The sequence below is a fragment of the Panthera tigris genome, chromosome C1 (genome assembly GCF_018350195.1).
Source record: "Panthera tigris isolate Pti1 chromosome C1, P.tigris_Pti1_mat1.1, whole genome shotgun sequence".
In the NCBI taxonomy this organism is placed as follows: domain Eukaryota; kingdom Metazoa; phylum Chordata; class Mammalia; order Carnivora; family Felidae; genus Panthera; species Panthera tigris.
Genome location: NC_056667.1, coordinates 36,643,281 through 36,667,068, shown reverse-complemented (window position 1 = coordinate 36,667,068; position 23,788 = coordinate 36,643,281). Strand labels below are relative to the sequence as shown.

Below are 23,788 nucleotides of genomic sequence, written 5' to 3'. Positions count from 1 at the left end.
CCTCTGGGCCTGGCTTACTTGCTGTTTCCCACAGAATCCCCTGCCTCTCCTTATCCTGCAGACCCATCATCCCAGGCTGCCCTGAATACCCCCAAGTGCCCTGCACCTGCCACAAGTACTGTGGTCTAAACAGCCACAGAAGATGGAACCCTCCCCCACCCTGGTCCCTCTGTTCCCCACAACCACTCCAGACAACAGCCACGATTGGTAAGGGCCATGGAGAGAGCCACGAGGCCAGTATGGGAGTGGCCAATCATGAGGCATGCCTGCCTCCCACCCCCACTGGCCACAGTGCTGGACAAGCAGGAAATAGACCTTGAGACGCTCAGCCCACCGCAGGCATCTCTGGGAATGAATGTGGACCAAGGGCTGTGCTGCCGGATTCTTTTATTAGCCAAGAAGGACAAAGAACAGGTCACAACATCACAGGAAATCAGACAGACGGACGGATCACAGGACAGAGTGTCATGCTGCACTACGCAGGAGGCAGGGCAGGGAGGGGGAAATTTGAGTCTTGCTTTTTTCAACTAACAGAATAAATAAATACAGTACACAGTGTTTTTGCCACGGCCTGGCACAACCTCTAAGCACAAATGGTCACAAAACAGCTGGTTTGGAAAGCAGTCTGTACAGCCCTCCAGCTGCCAAGTCGGGGTTGGGGGCCCAGGCCCCTGGACCATGCTCAGGGGAAGTGAAGAAGCAGGGAAAATGGAGACCTCAAATAAGAGGGAGAGGTGAGGAATGAGGCTTTCCTGGAAGGAATGGTCAGAGATAGAGCCTCATGGTGAGCCAGCAGGCCCCAGGGGAGGCTTCAATCTCAGGTACAAGGGGCCCACGCCAAGCCCATACCCTCTGACTCCTGTAGGAGACACATGGTACACTCTCCTCCAGCTCTCTAGCTGTCTTCAGTAACAGGCTGGTCCCCTAAACTAGGTTGACATCTGCACAGGGGCAGGGGATCATGTATACTTTCCCTGCCTTTTCTGGGATAGTGGAATTGGATCAGTTGAACGAGGAAATGTCGACAAAGATCCGAGAGAAGCTGGGCTGAGCTCCAGCCAAGACAGAACATGACTCCAGGGTGGACTTGCCCTTTAGGAGGTCAGGGGAGGCTTCCTGGAGAAGATGGTAATATCTAGAGCTGTTGGATTCCAAGGCCTACTGACAGTCACCCGCATCCAGGGACTGCAAAAGGTGTCAGTCCCCATGCCTGATCTAGATGAGACTGCTTTCATTGCAGAAACAGACCTTCCTGGAGCTGATCCCAGAAGACAAACCAAAAATCCCTTCTGTCTCAGAGAGTCTCCATCCTTCAGTCTTCCTGCCTGAGTCCCTTTTCTTCTGATGCTCCAGTGGCTGTTAAATTCACCTTCCAAATCCCAGATCCCAGATCCTGGTTCAACTGATCCCCATCACCTGCCTGCCACATCAAGGTGAAGTCTTTAGCCTGGATTCAAGGCCCTCAGCCCCACCTCTCATGAAACAAGGGCCCCCTGCCCCACCATCCACCTAGTCTCATTCCGTTGCCTTATTAAAATAGCTTTCCTGGCCCAGGCGACCATCCCCCTCACTCCCCCCGCCAAAGCCTCCTCCATCCGTCCCAGCTCAGAAAAACACCATCCCCGCACAAACGCCAAGAATGATGGGCATCTACTGCTCTGCAAACCAGTCCTACCTGGCCCCAACAGGGGCCTCTGCCTCCTACCACTGGGAGAAGAGACACACCTTAGGAATCTTTACCCTGGTTTCCAGATGCAATTCCTGTAAGTAGAGTGTTGAGGGTTCAGTGGTGAGCCACAAAGGGTTGAGGATCATGACTCAGAATCTGTGCAAGCCATTCCCCTCCCCTTGCCCTGAGTCCCTGACACCCTGTAAAGGCATGGAGATGGGGCAACCTCAAAAGCTGGCACTATGACTCAAGAAAATCAGGGTCAAATCCACATTTTCTCAACTAGAAGGGACCCATTATATTTATGGGGAAACTGAGACCCAGAAACTGTGGCCATGCTCATGCAAAGGCTTGTACGTACAACACTCATTGCTCCACAGCAAGGCAACAGTAAGTTTCCAATTCATCCACTGTACTTTTGAGAGCCTTTTTGCTGTTGTGGTTGTTGTTATTGTTGTTGTTGTCGTTGTTAGTTTAACTAAAAACTTCCACCCTGCAAGGGTTGTGAGCACAGACATGCAGAATGTTACAGCTGGGCAGGACGTTACAGACCATCTAATCCAGATGGGGAAACAGGCCCAGAGAGGCTACGGGCTGACTCAAGGCCACACTGCTTTGAAGGGAAGTTTGCTGAGCTGGCCTCCTGGGCATAAACAGGAACCCACTTTTCCATGCCAGTGACTAGCTGGACAGAAGCCCTGACTTCAACAATTAGCTCCAGGACGGCATGTCAACAGAAGCCTGAGACTATGCACTGTTGTGTGGTTTGCACTTATTGTGATCAGGAGTTAGGGTTCAGCCTTTCTTCCTGGCTCAGACGCACCCCTGCAGCAGACTCTAACTGCAGGACTTAGGGGCCAGGAGTGGGAGAAAAGAATCTGCCCCATTCCTCTGAAAAGACCTCTCTCTGAGAGCCCCCCTCCCCTGCTGCCTCCCTCCAACCAGAGAAGTCTCACCAGAGAGACCTAGAACCCTGTGGTCAGTCCTGGATGAACACTGGCGGCTGTCCTCTGTCCTGGAGGTCTTACAGGCAGGGATGCCGCCATCCTATTGCCTGCCTCAGCCTGACTCCTGCCTCCACTCCCCTCCTCCTCCATCTTGGGTGGGGCCTCAAAGCTGAGAAAAGAGAGAGAAGAGAATGTGATTTGTGACCCCTTCTAGATGACAGGTCTGAGGGAGGACGGCTAAGGAGGCCAATGCCAGCTCCTGCCCTCAGCTCCAGTGGGCCTCCACTGGGTCTCCAGCTAGGGCCTTACCACCTCTACTGGGGATGGAGAGGAACAGCAGCCTAGAGAGGCCGGTGCAGTGCAGGGAGGAGACAGGCAGGTGGGAAGAAGCAGGAGGAAGAACAGGAAAAAGCAAAATCACTACAACTAAGAAGTCACAATCCCAAACAAAACATAGCCTGGGAACTGACAACATCACACAGCCAGGACCAAAGAAAGAAAGGAGGAGCAGGGAGAAGAGATGTGGGCAAAGGTCCAGAGTGGGGAAGACAGAGGCTGGGAAGAGTGGGTTAGGAAACAGGACAGAGGCAGGTCAGGGAAGGAGAGGGGAGAGAGAGAGACAGAGGAAAGCCAGAGAGAGATGTGGACGCTGTACGGGGAGGCAAGGACGGCAGGGGGGGCTGGGGCAGGCAGGGGCCTGAAAATATAGCTTTATATATTTATATTTATACCTCACATTCCACACATCGACTTACTAGGGGGGCAAAGGGGAGGTAGGGAGGGCAGGGAGGAGGCGGTGCAGAGGGGAGGATCTGGCCACGGAGGGCCTCGCTCTCCTGCAGAGGCTGCGGGCGCCCCAGCCTCCCCTCCTCCGATTCGGCCTCCGTGGGATCCAAGCAGGGCCATGCAGAAGGTGTGCAAGTGTGGGCTTCACCGGGGGCTGGGACTCAGGGAGGGGGATGGGGGCAGGACTCCAAGGCCCCAGGATCCCCGGGCTCATAGAGTTAACTCCATGCAAGCCGTCTGGGGGTAACCCTGGGGCTGGGAGGGGGCACCCAAGACCCCTGGCTGGGTTGGAGGCCAGCGGTCAGTTGGGCAGCGTATCGAGTCCCAGAGAGGCTGCGTGCTGCTTGGCCCGAAGCCGCAGGTTCTCGATGCTCGTGGTTTTACTGTTCAGGGCAGCAGAGGCAGGTGCCAGGCCTGCTGGGGGCGCGGGCAGCAGCGGGGACCCCCACACGCCCTGGTGGGCAGCAGCGGCTGCCGACAGGGACTGGTAGTAGGACTGGCAGTGCAGCGAGCCCAGCGGGGCCATGTTGACACCTAGGTAGGGGACGGCGGCAGCGGCGGCAGGGGCCGGGCCCCCCACTTCGAAGGATGAATAGTGCACTAGGTTGTTGGTGGCTGCCATATGCTGGCGGAATTGCTCCTGCAGACGGAAGAGGCTCAGCGGGGATGACGAGTAGGAGTGGGAGGGGCCCAGGAGGCCACCCCCGGGTGCTGCAGGAGCCAGGGCCAGGCTGCCTGGGGAATCTGCAAGCAGAGAACCGAGAACCAAGGGCTCAGGACAAGGACAGTGGTCTCCCAGGAGGGTCTCCCTCAGTCTTCCCACCCCTTGGCACTGCAGATAAGACAGGCATTGGCTGAAACCATATCCACTCATCTCAGCCAAGGCGTGTCCTGAAGCACCCCTCAGAATCCTGGGAGGTGGGGAGCCAGGCTTCTTCCTAGGACAGTCCCAGAGACCCTGCCAGGGCCCCCGTGTCTGACTTCTTGGGAGGACTGTCACCTCCCCTTCCCCTCTCCTGTCTGTGGCTCCTGCCCCTCACCAGCTCTCTGCCTGGGCTCAGGATTTGTGTCTGAGCTATGCCTCACCCCACAGCTCTGTTCCCTCAGAAACGTGGCTCTGAGTCTCTGCTGCACGTGAGAGTCCCCGATACCAGTGTGGAATTCACCCGATAGGCACTGGTGCATCTGTGCTGGCTGTTAAAATACCATAGTATTTCCATAATGGTTGATAAACAGCTTTTGCCCTGGGCTCCCTAAGTCTCCTCCCCTGCCACCCGGCCCTCCCTGGAAAATACCTGGCACAGGCCTGCTACGGCCAACTCCTTTCTTTTATTTTTTATCTTTTGTTTTGTTTTGTTTTTTTGAGACAGAGAGACAGAGAGAATCTTAAGTAGGCTCCACGCCCAGCACTGAGCCCGATGTGGAGCCTGATGTGGGGCTCCACCTCACGACCCTGAGATCAGGACCTGAGCTGAAATCAAGAGTCAGATGCCTAGTTGACTGAGCCACCCAGGCGCCCTGGCCAACTCCTTTCTAAGGGATCATGTCCTAGTGCCATGTGTTAAAAGCCGACTCTATCCCTGCCCTGATCCACCTCACATACCCAGGGCCCTGTCCAGCAGGATCTGGCTGTTTTCCCTCCACTGGGCCCCAGCCCGCCCACGGCACCTGCCAAGCCTCACCTGCCTTGGGGCTGCCCCTCTTGCAGCCCAGACCCTTGCTCTCAGCCCCAGGGCTCTTCTCAGTTTTGGGATCCTCGATTCCTGCCCGGGGATCCTCCTCCCGGTCTGGCTGGTCCTCAGGGGCTGACTCACTGGCCGACTGCTCAGACAGGCTCAGGTGAAGCTCGGCAGGGGGGTCGCCACTGGGCAGGCTTGGGGGCTGATCAGTCTCCAGCTGGGTGTCTGGGGCTGGGGCCTCAGCCTTGCTTTCCCCATGGGAGCCCTCAGCCTCCTTCTGCTTCTGGAGCTGCTCTTTCTGCAGGCTGCGCTGCTTCTTCCGGAATTTGGCCCTGCGGTTCTTGAACCACACCTGGGGATGGGAGAGCAGCTGTGGGTTGTGGAACTGGGTGCTCTGGGAGGGGACGTGCATGATAACATTGCCTCCCACCCCACAGGAAACATGCACCCCAGTCCCTTCCAAAACCCCACTCCTGTCATCGCAGGCATTCATGGAGAGAGTAGTTACACGGGCACTGAGGGATAAAAATGCTGGCTCCTGGGCAGAGGGAAGCCAGGTCGGTGGGCTGGTGCTTGTCTGCAAGGTCCACTTAGAGGAGCGGGGACCTACCTGCACCCGGGCCTCAGGCAGGTTGGTGCACATGGCCAGCCTCTCCCGCATCACCACATCTGGGTAGTGAGTCTTCTGGAAGGTCTTTTCCAGGGCCTCGAGCTGCTGGGCAGTGAACGCCGTGCGGCTACGGCGCTGTTTGCGATGCTGTGAGCCATAACGGGCCTCCAAGATGATGTCTTGAAATGTACAGCCGTTGGAGGGCAAGGAGAGGGCGCCCATTTAATTATGGGAAATAGGTTTTGAATCTTACTTTGCCCTGACCCGCTGCAGACACCCAGGCTCCTGCAGAGCCGGGTCCTGGCCCTTTCCCCTTGGAAACCCCGCAACTTCTCTCCATATGGCTGGGTTTTGAGATCTCTCCTTGCCCACGTTCACTATAAGGACCACAGAGGTCTAACTCATCTCCATGAACAGCTGTCAGGAACATGACTCAGAGCAGTCTTCCTCATTTGGTTTGAGGGTGTATGGGTAGATAGGTGGACATTGCCCTAAGATCCTCAAAGTCCTAGGATGCTGAGCATAATATTCCGAGACTACATGATGCTAATAATCTGTTTACCAGTGTCACGAAGGTTATAACATCCTATAACCCTTAGATTCTGGATACCAACAGAATATTGGCCCCTGACCGTGAGAAGCCAGGTTGGCAGCAAGGATGGTATCTGCAAGGTCTAGTTAGGTGAGGTCTGACTGGTACACAATTCACTGGCACTTGATTCCATGTCCTCTGCGTATGACTCTGAGGATCCAAGTTGGCCTAAGAGTCTCTGATAGCAAGACCTGAGGCTCCTGCTCTTATGTCTCCTCAAAAGAAAGCCCAGCACTGGCAGGGCCCTCAGAGCACGGGAAAGTTTCTGCATCTAGTCTTGGCCCTTTTGGCTGCTTCCTCAAAGGACAAAAAAGACTAGGTTCTAACCACTGCTTGGATGGGAGACAGAGCTAATGGACTGTTGCTTCTACCGTCCTGCTCACATGCTGGTAACATGAAAACCACTGAGCATAGAGATCTGCCTAGGGCTGGTGTCTAGGATCCAGCCCTTCTGCTTGAGTACATCCTGGTGGATGGACAGTAACCTCTCTCCCCTGCCTCCCATAGTCCATAAATGGATCCTGGACTGCCTGTATTGAAGCGAACCTGAGCTGGGTCAGCCTCTGATAGGGCTGCCAGAGTCCTTCCCCTGTACTCCAGGGACTGGGGAGTCATCCACGGCGCTCTAAATGGGGAAGGAGGCAACTGGGTATCCAGAAAGGCTACCTTTGGGTTGCTCCTTCTTCAGTTTAGAGGGAGCCCTGAACCTCTCACAAACTGGCACTAATCCCAGCCTGGACTGAGCTCACATTGGTTACCTGGGGACTGGGGACCCCTTGGTCAGCTGAACCCTGGTTGAGGGAGCAGCGGCTCAGCACCCTGCTGCTGGCTCCAGGGGCCATACGGGTGGGTGATCACAGGGGAGGCCGGGCTGTCTGTACTGTCAGCAAAACTTTCTGCCAGAAGGCGAGGCCTCCAAACAAAGGCCCACCTAGAGCTCATGTCCTTCCTTCTTAAGAATTAAGAGAATTGGGGTGGAGTGCTAAATGTTCCCGTTCCTCTGCCCCCACCAGCAGAGAGCAGCCTCCACCCCCTGACTCCTCTCTGGGTCTAGAGCACAGTGAGGAGCTGGTGTCACCACCAGGTTCAGGATAGGGAATCCACTCCAAATCAGAGATGCAGCCATAGCCAGGACAGGACTGTACCCACATTCCCACACTGGAGACTTATGCCCCACACTGATCTAAAGAAGACAACCAGGGGCCCAGGGATTTTGTTCACTGAGCCCTACCCCAAGGCCCCGCAGGGTCTCAAGGAGTGGAAATGACTGCCCCGCCCTCCCCCAGGCCGACACCTCTTCCCAGGCAGGGTCCTCATATCCCATCCCTTTTCTGTGCCTCTGCTCATGCTGGTGCCCTCACCAGTCATTCCTTTTTAAGGCCTGGCTCCTGCCCCACAGCCTGCAGGAAGGCTTCTCTGACTACACCAGATGCCGCTGCTCTGAGCTGCCCCGCCACTGAATCTTAGCCACACTCCTGCCGTGCTCTTCTATGGCTCTGTGAGCACCTGCTCTCCCTGGGGGTGCCCTGAAGTCCTCTGAGTACTGCCTGGCACAGGGCAGTGAACCCACATGTGTTCACTAGCTGCTCAAGGTTTGATCTGAGACAGGAGAGAATGGGCGGCCCCACCTCCAGGGAATCATGCCCCTCACCTATGCGGTCACATCCTTCTCACACCCAGCGAGGGGCTACAGGGCAGGGCAGCAAATCAGTAGAAGGGAGACGGGGACACAGGACTGCAGCTCCCTCATGGGCCCTTACCTTGGGACTTGAGGAATAATGACTTCTGAGCACTTACCAGTCTCTGCTGAATCCTTTGCCTATGTTACCTCAAATAACTTCCCGATCATCCTATCGTCCCCTCTGATTAAAGGGGACACAGGCTCAGAGAGGAGAGGTGAATGTGCAGACCCCCAATAACTACAGACCTGGGGCTCCAAAGCTTATATTTTTAGCCCTAGTGTCATGTTGAAACCCTCCAGCCCCACCCCACCTAGATTTGACCTCTCTGAGCCTCAGTTTCCTTGTCCATAAAATGGAGATAATAACCTCCTTTATAATGGGGTTAGATTTGATGCACAGAGAAAGCCTCACACAGCACCTGGCACACAACCAGCTGTTATTACTTGTATGACTCCCTGTGCCTGAAATACCCTCTCCTGGGCACTCCACTCCTCTTGCAGCGACTCCTCAAGGCGAGTCCCTTACCCTCCCGCCTCAGTCTTCATCTGCAAGATAGGCAGAGAGGCGGATGAGTCCCTCCCTCATGGGGTCGTTAAGGGAATCCAAAGGCCAGGGCAGCACCAGTGCCCAGCACAGTCCTGGCAAACAAGGAGCGCTCTGGATGGTCACACATAGATTTTAAATTGATGCCTTTCTGTGTTGCTAAGTGACCTGGGTCTTCCATAGCCTCCCAGAGTAAAATTTCCCAGTGCTCCCTCCCTCCTATCTTCAACTTCCAGAGCCTCCTCCCCCAGACCTCTCCGCCACCGCAGGCCCCACGGTTCTGTCCCCAAGGTCCCATCTCCATGGCCCTTACCAGCCAGGCGCTCAGCCAGCGTAAGCGCATGCACCGATGGCCGGTAGTCGGGGGCGTGCTGGGCCTGCTGGGCCGCCTGCTGGTGCAGGTTGTACATGGCGCTGAGTGAGTTCATGGCGTGCAGCGAGTAGCCATTCACCCCGTAGTGCTGCATCGCGGCGTGTGCCTGCGGACGGGGAAGAGGAGAGGAGACCTGAACCAGGGTATCACACTCCACCCTGGGGTAGACATCCCTAGCCTAGACCTTGGGTGTTCACCTCACCCCTGAGAGCTTCTGCCTCTCCATCAGAAAGTGGCCTGGGCTCTGGGCTCTGGAGTCAGACTGCCTGGGCTGGAATCTCAACTCTACCACTTAGGAGCTTTGTGACTTTTGGGCAAGTCACTTAACTTCTCTGCCCCTCTGTTTCTCCATCTGCAAAAGGGGGCTAATAAGAGAAGTCTTTACAATAGGGCCTGGCACACAGTATGTGCTAAAAAATGTCAGTCACTGTGATTTATCAGTCCAATTGCTGCTTTATGCAGCCATCTCCATTTAGTCACCCAGGCACTTTCTTATCTGTGCCTTCACTGATTCACTCACACACGTATTATTTACTCAACACCTACTGAGGCCCACATGGGGCCAAGTCCAGGGCTGGACTGGGGACACTGAGGCACTTGCTCTGAGATAATGGATTAAAACCTTAATGCGCTACACAGACAAAAGGACACTATTGTTATGACTGGTATATATTCACTACCATTACCTCCCTCTATTTATCATTTTCACAAGAGCAATGAACCCCATTTACAGATGAGTCTACCAAGGCTTAGAGAAAGAGCAGTGACATGTTGAGGCCACACAGCCAATCCAGGGCCCAGCCTGCCCACACTGCTTCAGCTTCATTTTTTGGTGGCTAATTTATCATCCTTCCTGCTGAGACGGCCCAGCTCAGCACAAGGCTGCCAAGGTCCTATCAGCCCCAGGTCTCCTCTGGACCCTCACAGTCCCCATCTGAGTGCCCACCTGTGTTGGCCTGAAGTGTCATTTTTGGAACGTGACCCAATGTCTGCAGGCTCCCAAAGACACATAGGTGCTTCCTGTGTCCTGGGCATGGGAGGGAACGGGGGAGGGTTGGCGCAACGGCAGGTCCATTTGGTAAGAGGAAGAACTTGCCCAAGTGTCTCAGCTCCCCACCCTCGCTGACGTAGACACTCAGGCTATACGTGACCAAACATCCACGGCACACACACGCACACACGTTTCATGCCCAAATACACACACATGGACATTCTCAGCGAGGCACTCACAGAAGTACTCGTGGTCACACACAAACTCAGCAAATTTACAAATTCTATGTCATTATTCCCCATGGCTCTGCACACAGACATTCTCACGGGTATTTATCCATGCAGCAGATATATCTACACACAAACATTACACTCACACACATTTATATATTACATGTATTCATTCAATAAATATGTATTAAGCATCCACCTACTAAGTGACCAAAGTCCTTGCCTTCGTAGAATTTACATCCCAAGGGAGGAGGACTACAAAAAAATAAATATAGGTACTAATGCCAGAGAAACAAGTGCTCTGAAGAAAAATAAGACAGAGGAGGAGAATAACAAGAGGAAAAGGGAAGATTGTTATGGAACACGTGGTCAAGAAAGGCACTCTGCTATTTGGAGTAAGCCATGCAAAGTTCTGGAGGGAAGGCTTTCCAGGCAGAAGGAACAGCAAGGATGAAGGCCCTGAGGCATGAAGAAGCTTGGTGTTTATGTGGAACAGCAAGACAGCCAGGGTAGCTGGAACACAGAGAGGGAACGAGCGAGTGCAGGGAGAGGAGAGGCCAGACCCCAAAGAGCTTCACGGCTCCATTGCAAGGAGTTTGAATTTTATCCCCACCATGATGGGAAGCTCCTGGAGGGTCTTGACTAAAGAGTAACATGATACAATTTGTCATTAAAAGCTCACCTTTTAGAGAGAACAGCCTGCAGAGAGTAAAGAAGAAAAGTGGAGAGACCAGGTCACTGCAGAAGGCCAGGCCAGCAACTAGGTGCCTTCCGCTAGGCGGTAGGGGGGAGGTGGTGAGAAGTAGTGAGATTCAGGACATGTTTTTCTAAATTTGTTTTTTAATATTTTCTTAAGTTTATCTACTTTTGACAGAGACAAAGTGGGAGCATGAGCTGGAGAGGTGCAGAGAGAGAGAGAGAGGGAGACACAGAATCCGAAGCAGGCTCCAGGCTCCAAGCTGTCAGCACAGAGCCTGATGCGGGGCTTGAACTCACGAACCATGAGATCATGACCTGGGCCGAAGTCGGACGCTAAACCGACTGAGCCACCCAGGCTCCTCCCCCCCTTATTTTAGAGAGAGAGTGCGCGTGCGTGTGCACACACACACACACACACACACACACACACACACACAGAAGCGGGGGAAGGGAGGTCAGAGAGAGAGGGGGACAGATGATTCTGAAGCAGGCTCCATGCTGAGCCCCAACAAACCATCATGAACCATGACGAACCACAAGATCATGACCCAAGCCAAAGTCTAACCTGAGCTGAAGTTAGACGCTTAACCACTCTATTGACTGAGCCACTCAGGCACCCCAGATTCAGGACATATTTTGATGGTAAAATGGACATGACTGTGATAGGTTAGTTATAAGATGTGAGGGAAAGAGGTCAAAAAAGGATGACTGGGGGTGCCTGGCTGGCTCAGTCAGTAGAGAATGCCACTCTTGATCTCGAGGTTGTGAGTTCAAGCCCCATGTTGGGCATAGAACCTACTTAAAAAAAAAAAATGGTTAACTCAAATTTTTGGCCTGAGCAACTGAGTGAAGATGGGCGTTTTCCTGAATCAGAAACACTGAGGGAGAAGGGGGTCTGGGGAGAGGGCAATGGAAATCATGGTTTTGGGGGGGTATGCTAAGTGTGAAAATAGGGATCCAACTTCCAAGTAAGGATGCTGAATTAGCAGTTGCATATACAAGCCAGGAGCTGAGGGCAGGATTTATAGATACCTGACCTGACACTCCCACAAAATACCTCCCAACAACCTTTACTTAAAGAAGCCCACTCTACACACTATAAACATGACCCCAAAGGCAGAGATCTAAGAGGGAAGAAGGACAGACATGGTGACATAGTGTTTAAATATTGTATAATAGAGGGGCGCCTGGGTGGCTCAGCCTGGAGCCTGCTTCAGATTCGTTGTCTCCCTTTCTGTCTGTCTCTCTGTCTCTCTGTCTCTCTCTCCCCCTCTTTCAAAATTAAATAAGCATTTAAAAAATGTAAATACTGGGGCACCTGGGTGGCTCAGGAGGTTAAGCCTCCGACTTGGGCTCAGGTCATGACCTCACGATTTGCAAGTTTGAGCTCCACGTCAGGCTCTGTGCTGACAGCTCAGAGCCTAGAGCCTGCTTCGGATTCTGTGTCTCCCTCTCTCTCTCTCTCTCTGCCCCCTGCCCTCCGCTCACACTCTGTCTCTCTCTCTTTCTCTCAAAGATAAACATTTTTAAAATTTAATTTAAATACTGTATAATAGAATATACCATAAACAAAGCTAAAAGGCAAACAACAAACCTGGAAAAATATTTACCATATATATGACATAGCAAAATTGATAAAAATAAATTACACAAATAAAAATAAGAGAACATCCATAATATATAAAAAGTTCTTCTATAGAAACAAAAAGATGGTCACCTTAAAAGACAGCAAAGTAACTAAAGAGACAACTTATTAGGAAAAACACAAATAGCCATCTGATCTATGACAAAAAGCTTAGCCTTCCTTGTAACCAAAGAAATAAAAATAGGAACCATAAGTCACAATATTTTTCACCAATAAGATTAGCAAATATGAAAAAAAAATTATTACCCAGGATTATCTAGAGGAGTAGAAAATGATCCTTTCCTCCTCCGACTTTGCTGACAAAAGAGCTTTAGTTCCTGGCATCAAAAGCCTTTAGAAAGAGCATCATTTGACTCAATGATTCCATTTCCAGAAACATATCCTTCAAATATGCAGAGATGTGTGTCCAGGAATGTTTATCACAGCCCTGCTTACGATGGTAAACAACTGGAAACTTCACCAACAGGCCTTTTGCTTGGCAGGTAGCAGAACATAAATACACAAGCCCAGGAGCACCACGCCAGAGCTCCTGCCCCAAGAGAGGGTTAGTTCAGTAAATGAGGGGACAGTCATGCCCACAATGGAATACAGTGCCACAGTCTGAAACAATGATATGGATCTGTATGTGCTGATGTTCACAATACATCGTTGAGTGGAAGAAATAGGGAACAGTACGCATGATATGATCCCATTTTTGTAATGTATGTATAAATATGCATAGAAAAGAAGTCTAGAAGGTTATACCCTGAAATGTTAACAGGGGTTATCTCTGGGAGATAGCAGATGGGATTACTGGTGATTTCCACATGTATATATTTTTTTCTTTCTTTCCTTTTTTGAGGGAGGAGTTGGGGAGGGTTATCCACATGTTTCAGTGGATGTGGGGATGGAGCCAGGCCCCAGGATGTGTCACAAGCTCCAGGTGGGGAAGACGGAACAGAGTTTAGAAGTAATTTTATCCATCCCCTTCCCCCACCTCTGCAGGGCTCTGTTGCTTTAAAACTCATTGCTGTTGATGTGGTGACATTTTAATTGACTTAATTATTGCTGATCTCACAGTTTTTGATGCACGACAAGTCTTTATTAACTAAAGCCAAGAGAGGTACCTCTCTCGGCGCCACAACTGCCCCAGCTCACTGGTCCTCTGAAGGTCTCCAAGACCTTCCCTGTCTGGCCTCTGCCCACCCCTTCAGCCTGATGCCCTCCCTCTCCCCAGCACCCAGCAATCTCGGATTACCTGCCACTCCCTCTTGTCACCTCCATGCCTTTGCTGCTGCTGGGCCCTCCACCTGAAACACCATTCCCTTCTGCCCCCTTCACCTGACAAATCCCTCCCTCTCCATCAAGACCTAGTTCAACCTCCTTGGAAACAGGGACTTTCCCACCTCGTCCCTAAGAAGGTATCTCTCTTCTCTCTAGGCTCCAGATAACTAAGCTCGGGTCAGGGAAATGATGATAACAATAACAAGAAAGCAACGAAAACAACTCCTGTTTACTGAACACACTCTCTGAGCCCTTGCTCACCACACAAAGCACCTTCCATGGCTTTTCTTCTTCTAGCACCTGAATCGGAATAGTGTGGTGATACTCCTACCTCCCTTACTAGACTGGGCTCCTTGAGGGTAAAAGGCGTATCTCATGCATTTCTGGACTCCCCACCCCAGCCCAGATCACAAGGTCTGGCACAGAGGCAGGGCTCAGGAGATGAGGACTGGATGAATAAATTAATAATAACAACTATTTATAAAGTGCCTTGGATACATCAGCAGCCATCTCCATCAATCCTCCCAGCACCATGGGAGGTAGGGACTGTTTTTATCAGATGCGGAAAAAGGAAGGTGAGAACGACTGTTGAATTTGTTAAAGGGCAAGCAGCTAGGAAGTGGTGGAACAGGTTTCCACAGTGAGGTTCTTCCCACCAGCTAGTGTTTCCTAACCCCAGTCACGCAGGCTCTTACTCCGGTCTGTTCCATTCCCTGACCTCCAGCATCTCTGATTTGATCCAAGGCAACAGGACGACAGCAGAGAAAAAGCACATCTCCCCAGTGTGCATGCTCATGCATGCGTGTGTGTGTCCGTGTCTCCACGTGTGTATAAATGTGTGTGTGCGTGTGTTGTGAGATGAGGCTGCGTGTGAGCCCAAATCTTGCCAGCCGAGCTCCTCTCCCCCCAGCCTCACACTCCTCCTCACTCCAGGTGGACATCAGGGCCCCAGATCTGTGGACGCCACTTACCACCCGAGCTACACACATGTGGTAGCACACAGCGTGCAGTTCATCTCTGTTCATGTGTGCCCATGTCTGTGTGATTGGCCATATACCTGCATGTGAATCTGTGTCTACGTGCGTATGTGCAGTTATTTATGTCTCTGTGTGTGCACGTCTGGGGGCCCATGTGCATGAATGAATATATGTGTGTGTGTATGATTAGAGGAACATACACTAAATGGGACCCTCAGAAAAAGGTCTGAGGGAGAACAAGAGAGAAGCACAAGGAGGAAAAAGGGGAAAAACCAAGGAGATGGAGTTGATACAGAGAGACAGAAAGAGCAACGCAGAGAAAATGAATAGATTTGTCCTCTCCATTTTTTGTTTCGGCAACACCTAGCATAGAGCCTGGTACACAGCCAGTGTTCAGTAACTAATAAATGCTGAATGGATGACGAAGAACCAGAGGCTAAGAGAGGTGAGGGAATAGTGAAAGAAGCAGGGCCACCATAATGGGCTATGGTCCTCAGGCCAGAAAATGGACACTTAGAGCCCCAGTCCCACCACCTCCTTTGTCCCCAGGACCTGAAGCCAGGGTTTGGGGAGAACCCTGCTCAATGTGCCCTTTTCCAGCAATCAGGGCAGCCCAGACCTGGCCCTGGGGTCCTCAGACAGGCCCAGCGGCTGGAACACCACCCACATCCAGGTCCCATGGTGAGGCCAAGAGCCACCCACGCTGGAGTCCTGCAGAGCCTGTGGGAGCCTCTGAACAGGGCCCTGCACTCCTGGCCCCAGGCCGGGCCCTGCACGGGCTCAGCCCACTGCACACTCCAAACAGAATCAATTATATATTTAAAAGGTGCCGCCCCGCAATTCCTGGCGAGCCAGGAGAGCCATCCATCACGGCGCGGCCGCGTTTCACAAGCTGTCGAATTGTGCTTACATTGGTTAAAAGAATCTTTATATTTCATTAAGCAAGCAGATCGGCGGATCTCCCGCCACAGGCGCCATATAGATGGCTTTAATTTTCCAAATCTGCAAATGCATCCGTTATGTCCCCGCGTCGCTGCTGGCTGCGGCCTAATGCCCAGCCAATCGAAGAATCAAGCAGAATTTTATTAGGGGGCATTTTTTATAAATTAACAGCAGGACCGCTAGGAAACCACACGCAAGGCGTCTTTGATTAACAGGAAAGTGGACCCCTCCTTCGGTCACACCCAGCTCAGCACCTCCACAGACCCACGCCGTCTCTCTTCACCTCTTCCTCTCCTGTTCTGAACTTTTAATTCCCCCTCAGTTTCTTCTCATTCCCACACACGGTGGGGAGCAGGGCAGAACAACTTTGTTTAAAGGAAAGGAAAGAAAGCAGGAGGGGAGGAACCAACATTCTCTGAGGACTTGCCTCCTCTGTTGCAAGCCTGGTCAGACACATTATCTCATTAACAATGACAGCTTCCTTTCAGTGACACCCACTGTGAGCCAAGCCCCCTTCTCACTCACCAGCTTCAGCACTAGCCGACTGGGTAGGAATTATTATCCCCATTATATGAATGAGAAAACTGAGACTCAGGGAGGTAAAAGCACCTGCTCCAGGTCCCACAGTTGTTAAGTGGTAGAGGCAGGACAGGAAGCCCAGGTCACTGAGGATCTATCTGGGATTCATCTCCAAAGTGTGGCCAAGGAATTGGCCCTAGTGAGGGCTAGTCCTGGGTGTCAATGGCAGCAGGAAGGATTGAAGGGAGACTGTTGCTACAGACTTCCTTCCCTGAGAAATGCCGCCCTTCAGCCCCACAGGATCCCCAGTGATCCTCTGTGGGAGAGGCCCCCTGCAGCCATCCTTCTTACCTAGCAGTTTGGAGACCAACAGGCCTTTTGCTTGGCAGGTAGCAGAACATAAATACACAAGCCCAGGAGCACCACGCCAGAGCTCCTGCCCCAACCCCAGGGTGCTGTGTGACCTTGGCAAGGGTCCTCCCTACTACTGACCAAATGGCTGCCCCAGAAGGGAAAGAAACCTCAATCATGAGAAGTGTGTAACCCAGGGCTGGCCAACCACCTGAGGGAGGCTAAGGAGGAAAGATTCCTTCAAAGGTGTGCATGTGTGTGCATATGTGTGTGTGTGTGTGTGTGTCGGAGGTGGGAAGCTAAAGACTTCCAGCTCTGAGCAGGTGGGTCCAAGATTTTAAGAGAAGCTCTGTGCCTGGCACATGCTGGATACTCAACTGCGGTAACTTCACCAATTTCTTACCTCAACTCTATGAGGGAGGCACTATTGTCATCTCTACTTTACAGAGGAGGGATTGAGGCTCAAGGGAGGTGAGTTACCCTTGGCTGACCTGTTTGGGAACTGGAATGGCTGAGCCCCCATCCTAATAAGTGCCCCTATTCCCACATCAGTCCTTAGTCCTGAGTTGTCCAGAAAGAGCAATGGGAGCATATGCTGTATGGGGGCCACCGAGAGCCCGGCCCTACCCTGAGCAAGGAGCCTGCAGCCACCAGGTCTGAAGGCAGACTTGAGATGAAGCATCCCTAGCTGCTCCCTCTCAGATGCTGTTTTACAGCTTCACTGTCAGGTCACTGCTGAACCCTCCAACTCCAAAAGTCTCCACCGTCAGCATCAGGTACTCAAAGGTGCAGAGAGCCCAGGAACCAGCCACTTTGTCGCCTTGCCAGGGGCCAGATTCCCCCACGCATGGCCTCCCTCCCAAGGGGATGGGCCAGGGCACCAACAAATCAGTGACTCAAGGTGGCCAGCAAGACCACAGGAAATGGCCAAGGACACATTCTAGAGACACATCTAAGGGCTAATGGCTGGAAACGTGGCATCATTCGCTTCTGGGTGTCTAAGAGCTAGGGAATCTAGGGCACATGCCCCTCCCTGAGATCCTCATCCCCTGGATTGCCAACCCCAGCCCCACCGCTCCTATCAGTGCACATTTAAACCTGTTTCCATGTCCCTCTTTTAAAACAAAAGGACTCATCTCTCAGAACAGTTCTCTCTGGTCCCTTCAAAGACAACTTTCTTGAAAGGCATTTCCAAATTCATCATTTCCACTCTGGAAACACTGTTCCTCTACCAGCATTACCTGAAAAACTCCTGATCCCTCACACTAGGCTTAGGCACCCCCTTCTCCTGGAAGCCTCCCCTGACACCCCAGCCTGGGTCAGGTGACTTCTCTGAACTCCTACCATAGCATTACCTCACCAGATTATAGTTAGTTGTCCATCTGCCTGCCCTTCACCCAAGATATAATAATAACTATTTTTACCAGCCATCCTGATAGAGACCTGACAGGCAGCATCTCATTTAATCCTCATAACAAATTCATAATTCCCATTTGGCTGATAAGGGACCTGAGACTCAGAGAGGTGAAGTCATTTGCCCAAAGCCACACAGCTAAGCAGCTTAGCCAGGATGAAATCCAGGGAGTCCAATTCCACAGTGCTGAGTCTAACTCAATGCTCACCAAGAACTCATCAGTTAGGGGGCTCCGGCAGGGCAAGATCTGGCTCCGGAGCCAGTACTCAGTACCTAGCACAGGGGACATTAGATGCTCATTCCTCAAGTAAAGAGAGCCACTGTTGGTCAGGTAATGGACTCTGGGGTAATGTAAGGAGTTCCTTACATTCCTAGGGGAATGGTCAGATAGTCAGATGCCCTGGAGAAGAGACCAGCATTAGGAGATGTGATAAGGGCAGTAGAGCCCAGAACTGAGTGAGCCAAGGCCCAGAGTCCCCCTCCTCACTTGCCTGCCCTATCCTACTGCATCAGGAAAGACCGCATGTCCCCACCAGAAGCCAAACCACCTTCTGGCCACAGCTGTGACCTTGACCTTGCCACAGACTGAGCTCTGACCCTGTACCAAATGGAGCCCTGGCCACTGCTCTCACCTTGGCCATGCCCCATCCCCCAGTGGCATTTGATACAGGTACCATGACCCCACATTGCTACCACTAATCCCACACTGCTTGATCCATGTGGGTAGGGAATGGGCTGTTGTTGAGGTCCAGAAATCCCAGCGGCCCCCTTCAGCTGCGGGCCCCCAAAGCGGTCCTGGATTTGGAGCCAAAGAGCTCAGGTGGGCCTCAGGGTTTGTAGCTTTGCAAGGGTCAGATCAGATGGGATGCTGGTCTCTTGGCACCTAGAGCTCATCAGTTCCTCAAAGGAGATTCTTACCTCCCCTCTTAGTTTAGGGATGGGGAACGCCGGCCAGTGTGGAGAGCTCCAGGGTCTGAGGTAGGTCTCAGGACAGACCCCACCCCCATGGCCCTCTGGAGGAGCCCAGGAGCTTAGTTCCCTACACAAACTGTTATCCATTAACATCCAATTATCCCTTGGTCCGAGCCATTAATTATAAATCAGAAGCTAATTGGGGTAATTAGCCCCCCGCAGGCTAATGGGCTGAGACTAAGGGAGGCCACTCTGCCTACCCTCCTCTGGTTTTCTGAGGTGCTTAATGTTGGGGGGGGCAAAGAAATCAGGCGGCTGGAGTTAATTTTAAGGCAGTGAAATGCGGCAGAGAGGAGAAAAGATGAGAGAGGCTGATTTTTGTTATTTTTTCTCAAGATCCCGTGCAGCGTGGGCTCTTGAGGACAGTCTGTTGCAGGGGAGGCCTGACCGCAGGCCCTGGGAGTAGAACTCGAAATAATTGCTGGATTCTCCACTTCTTTTCCAGCACAGATGCAGCTAGAACATGAGAGAAGACCGGAGACTTGGTCGGAGCCAGGGTGTTGCAGAGGCGGCGGTCAGCATGTTCCCGCCTCTCCCGGGCGAGAGGAGGCAGTCTTGCTCGTCCGGTGCGCCCCGGACCAGAGTTCCGGGGGGGACGAGTGGGCCTCCCCGCGCTCGTCCAGACCCAGGAGGCCCGTGCCGGTGCAGGGGAACACGGACTGCGGCGTCCCTGCGGAGCCGCTGCTCCAAGCCCGGCTCTGGGTCTCAGACCGCGAGAGGAACTCGGGAAGGAGTGAGTCGTGCCGGCTCCGAGAGCCTGGTTCCCGCCCTGCGCGCAGACGAATGCCCCCGGGATGCAACCAAACCCTGGCGGATAGAGCTGTGGGGGCTGGAAGCCGGCTCCAGTGACCTGGACGCACTGAAGTAACACCCGCAGCGGCACAGGCTGACCCGCAAGGAGTGACCCCGTCTGGGAAAGGCACTCCGGCCTGGTTGTCGCGGATCCATACAACTCTCCACTTTGCCGCCGCCGGAAACCTGGCTTAAGTTCGAAAATCAGTCGGAGCCAGAGCTGTGATTCCGTGTCTGTGTGAGCTGGGATCTCCGCCCATCCGGCAGCAGTGGGGCTGTGTTAAATAAGTTGTCCGAAGAACGGACGAGTCACTAAACAGCAAGAGAGATCGCTGAGTGGCAGGGGGCCGGACGGGGTAACGGAGGACGCGGCTCAGTGCCGTTCTTACTGAAAGGGAAACTGAGGCCAAGGAGGAGCAGTGACTCACCCGAGGTCAGAGATGAGGGGTACTCAGTGCAGGACGAAGGTCCAGACCGGACCATACGCTCCGCTAGAAGCTCACCCGCCTCCCCCTAGCACCCCTCCCTACTGCGCCCGCCCGCTCTGTAATGGGCTTTGGCGGGCGGCGGCGTCGCCCCGGGCCTTGATTAGATATTTATTGCTGTCATTTACATGGGCACCGCAGGGCGGCCGAGCGGGACTGCGGGGAAGGGGCGGGGGAGGAGGAGAGGAATGGGAACGAGAGGGAGGGGGGGTTGGCTCCACAGGGACCAGAGATCCAGAGAGAGCAGGCCCGGGAATTGGGAGCGCAGCGGCCAGACGCCAGTCATAGACGCACAGGCCCTTGGGCTGCACAGCTAAAGTGGGAGAAGTGGGTTGTTGCGCATCCCAGCGTTGGGGGGCGGGGGGGGGGGACAGTGCATGTGTATGTGTGATGTGCAGTGAGTGTCCGTGTGAGTTTAACCAGTGTGTACCTGTGTCTGTCAGAGGGGTTTTGTGAGTGTGCATCCGGCAGATCTGCCTGTGTGCTCCTAAGTGTGTGTGTTCCTCTACCTGTGTAACTTCTCACCTGGGTGTATTTTAGCTACCCCTAGCCCAGGTGACTCTAACCCAAGCGTCTGACTTTGTGTGGCAGTCAGCATATGTGTGTCTGGCTCCGTGTGTGTGTGTGTGTGTGTGTGTGTGTGTGTGTGTGTGTGTGCAGGATTAGCTCAGAGATGGAGGTGGGAGTCTGTGCCCCTTGGTCAGGTTCTCCCCTTTGCCTCCTCAACTTACAGCCAGGGTCAGGGTGCTCCAGTCTCCCAGAACCCAGGCTTCAGGGAAGCTCGCAAAGAGGGCTGTAACTGATCCCTCATTCCAAGTCCACAATAGCGTTGGCCCCCAGGGGCCCTGGAAACTGTTTCCTGCTCAAGATCCACCAGGCAGAGTGTGAGTGGGTGTGCCAGGTCTCCAGAGCAAGTCGTTTGTATCTGAGCAGAGAAATGGCTCCAATTGCATGACCACACTGGATGCCACTCGTGAAAGTGGCAGTGACAGGGTGCAGGGGCCCCCCAGACACTCACCCGTTCCTCTTGAAGCTGACCCGCAAGCCGGCCCACAGGCAGAACCCATCCAGAGGCCCAGGGTGGTCGCCTTCCCGGTTGACTTCGCCTGGAGCGGGTTTCCACTCCTCTGCACCTTTGCCCTGTTCGGATTTCCACTCAGGATTTGTTGCAACCGCAGCCAGGTTCTCAGGTGGTAGCAGGAGTCCCCGACGGAAAGGTCTGCAGGGGTGGGGGTGGTTACCCCTATCCTGAGTAGGGATTCCCTGCTTCTGATCCAAAGACTGTGTCTACCCCAGCCACAGAGGAGAGAGATTTGAACCAATTATCTGGATAATTTGCTCTCACTAGGTAGCAAATTCGATTTTTTTCTGACCGCCTTCACACACATTAGCACAGCTGGCTGGCAGAGAGGGGAGGACTAAATTCACCATCCTTAGGTCAGACTGCTTTCCCTTTTGGGGAGGACTGGGGATGCGGGGACGTGAAACGCGAATCCCTGCAAAATTGAAAACAACTCACTCCACCCACCTAAAACTAATAGACGACAAGACCTCCCAGGAAGATACTAGACTCGGCCAACCCGCCTGCAGCGCACAGAATCCAGAGCTCCCATGAGTGGAAGAGACAGCGGCCGCCCCGCCGTCGCGGCGGCGAACTGGGAACTTGCAGTTTCCAGGGCTTCGGCGCGAACCACCTCCGCGGTGCGAACTGCCTTCCCCCGACCCCCACCCCCACCTCTGCAAGGCCCACCGAGTCTGCAAAGCCCTCCTCTCTTCCCGAAGTCCTTAAACCAGGGAAGCCTCAGAAAACAAGCACAGGCTGAGCTGGCCAAGGGCCTCTGCAGACTTTTCTAAAACGAAAAAGGGCGCCCAGTGTCCCGGGCAGAACCGGCCCTGAGACTGCGCGGGAGACTGCGCGGGTCTCCTGCTTGGGGGGATTCCAAAACCGAAAGAAGACAAAAAGGCCGAGGATCCCAGCACCCCATCCAGACCTCCTTATTGAACATCCAGCCCAAAGAGCTCCCCTCCTGCCGCCGCCAGAATCCAGAAAAGTTCGATCCCCAATTTCGGGTTGAATTTGGAGGAGGAAAGGTTGCGCCTAGGCACCCCACCGCACCACCGGGGCCGTCGCGGCCCCAGCGCAGAGCCCGGGAACTTGTGACGGGCGACAAAGTTAAGCTATGGGTGTCCGGGACACCGCCTATTCCCGTCCAGAACCGGATCACGGCCACCCGGGGTGGGAGGCCCAAAGACGAGAGACCATGGCAGCTCCCTAGCCCCTTGACCTCTCCTCCCAATGCACCGTGAGAGCCGCTCCAGGGACTAGACCCAGCCAGCGTTTCCCCGCCTGAGCTCACCCGACCCACGCCAGCCGGGGCCGCAGAAGGCAAAAACGAATTCTACGGGACTGGGCCCACCGCGCCCCAAACATCCACCTGAGGTACCCTAGCCCAAGGTCGCGTTTACGCGGACAGAGGTAGACTGAGCGCTGAACAATCCCTAACTGGAAAATTCGTGCAGAATCGCAATCCCGAGAGAAAAGGCGCACTCGCCGGCGGCGGAGTTTGAGCCGGAGCCGCGCGGGCGGGACCTGAGCCGGATCCCGGGTAATTTCCCGGGCACCGAGGGGTTCACCAGGCGGCGTGAACGCCGAAGCCGGGGAGGCGTGGGCAGCCCCTGCGCTCCCCAAGCGGGAACCTGGGCTTCGGGCCGCGCCCCCTCCCCAGCCTGGGCCCCGGGCTTCTCGAAGCCCGGGGCGCATCTGCTCCGCATTACCCCGGCCACCTCCTCCCCACCCCCCTCCAAACTGAGAAGGATTTGTCTCCGCTTAATATCCAAACCTTTTTTGTATTTTTTTTTTCAAGGGCGAAGTAATATCTTCCAAATGAGGCAAAACCGTGACGGATCTGAAGCGTTCTCTGCGGGTGCCTGCGTCTCCGCGGGCCAAGCTTCCGTCTCGGCCGCGGCGTGTTTCTGCCCACGGCTCTCCTCTCTCTTTCTGCCTCGGAATTTCGAGTTCTGCGCGCTCTGACTCCGTTTTCAGCCCTGAGTATCGTCTCTGTCTGACCCTGTGTGTCTCCCTCTCTCCTCGGATCTGCGTCTATGGCCTTCCCTTCTGCTTCCTCTGTCCCTGCGCAGTCTGTCTTGTCTCCAAGTCCCTGACCGCAAGCAAACTTTCCAATCCTCCCAGCTGGTACTGGACTGCAGGACCACAGGAGGGGAGGCGGTCCCCAGAGTTCTCGGGCCGTGTCCTCCCCGCCCCGCTCCCCTCCCGACCCGGCCCCATCGACTCCGCCCGCTCGCACCTGGTCTCCGGGGCCACGCCGCCGCCGCCGCTGCCATCTACGCGCGCCGCGGCCAAGGCTGGAGTTTTAAACGGCGTTTCCCGGGCGCCCGGTGCGGGCCCACGCGATCCCTAATGGCCCCGGTGGCTGCCAATCACGCGTCGCTCCCGCCCCCGCCCCGCCCCGCCCTGCTGGTGCAGTGGAACCACTCTTGGCCTAGGACGCGAGGGTCCGACCGTCGGTGGGTCTGTGGGCCCGGCCAGCGTCCGTCAGCTCCTCCGAATCTTCATCTTTCGGTCTTCCAGTCCCGGGATCTCTGCGTCTCTCGGTTCTGCAAAAGCCG

The 23,788-nt window shown here is 54.0% G+C and overlaps 1 protein-coding gene across 1 annotated transcript; it reads right to left on the bottom strand.

Moving 5' to 3' along the window:
- Nucleotides 1–380: 380 nt before the first annotated feature.
- Nucleotides 381–21,284, bottom strand: DMBX1 (diencephalon/mesencephalon homeobox 1). The gene is made up of 5 exons (XM_042996155.1): nt 21,180–21,284; nt 8,822–8,987; nt 5,692–5,870; nt 5,085–5,433; nt 381–4,146 (listed from the first exon to the last, which is right to left on the bottom strand). The coding sequence occupies exons 2-5, from the start codon at nt 8,973–8,975 to the stop codon at nt 3,704–3,706; spliced, it is 1,125 nt and encodes a 374-aa protein (XP_042852089.1). The 5' UTR covers nt 8,976–8,987; nt 21,180–21,284; the 3' UTR covers nt 381–3,703.
- Between the last annotated feature and the right edge of the window lie 2,504 nt (nt 21,285–23,788).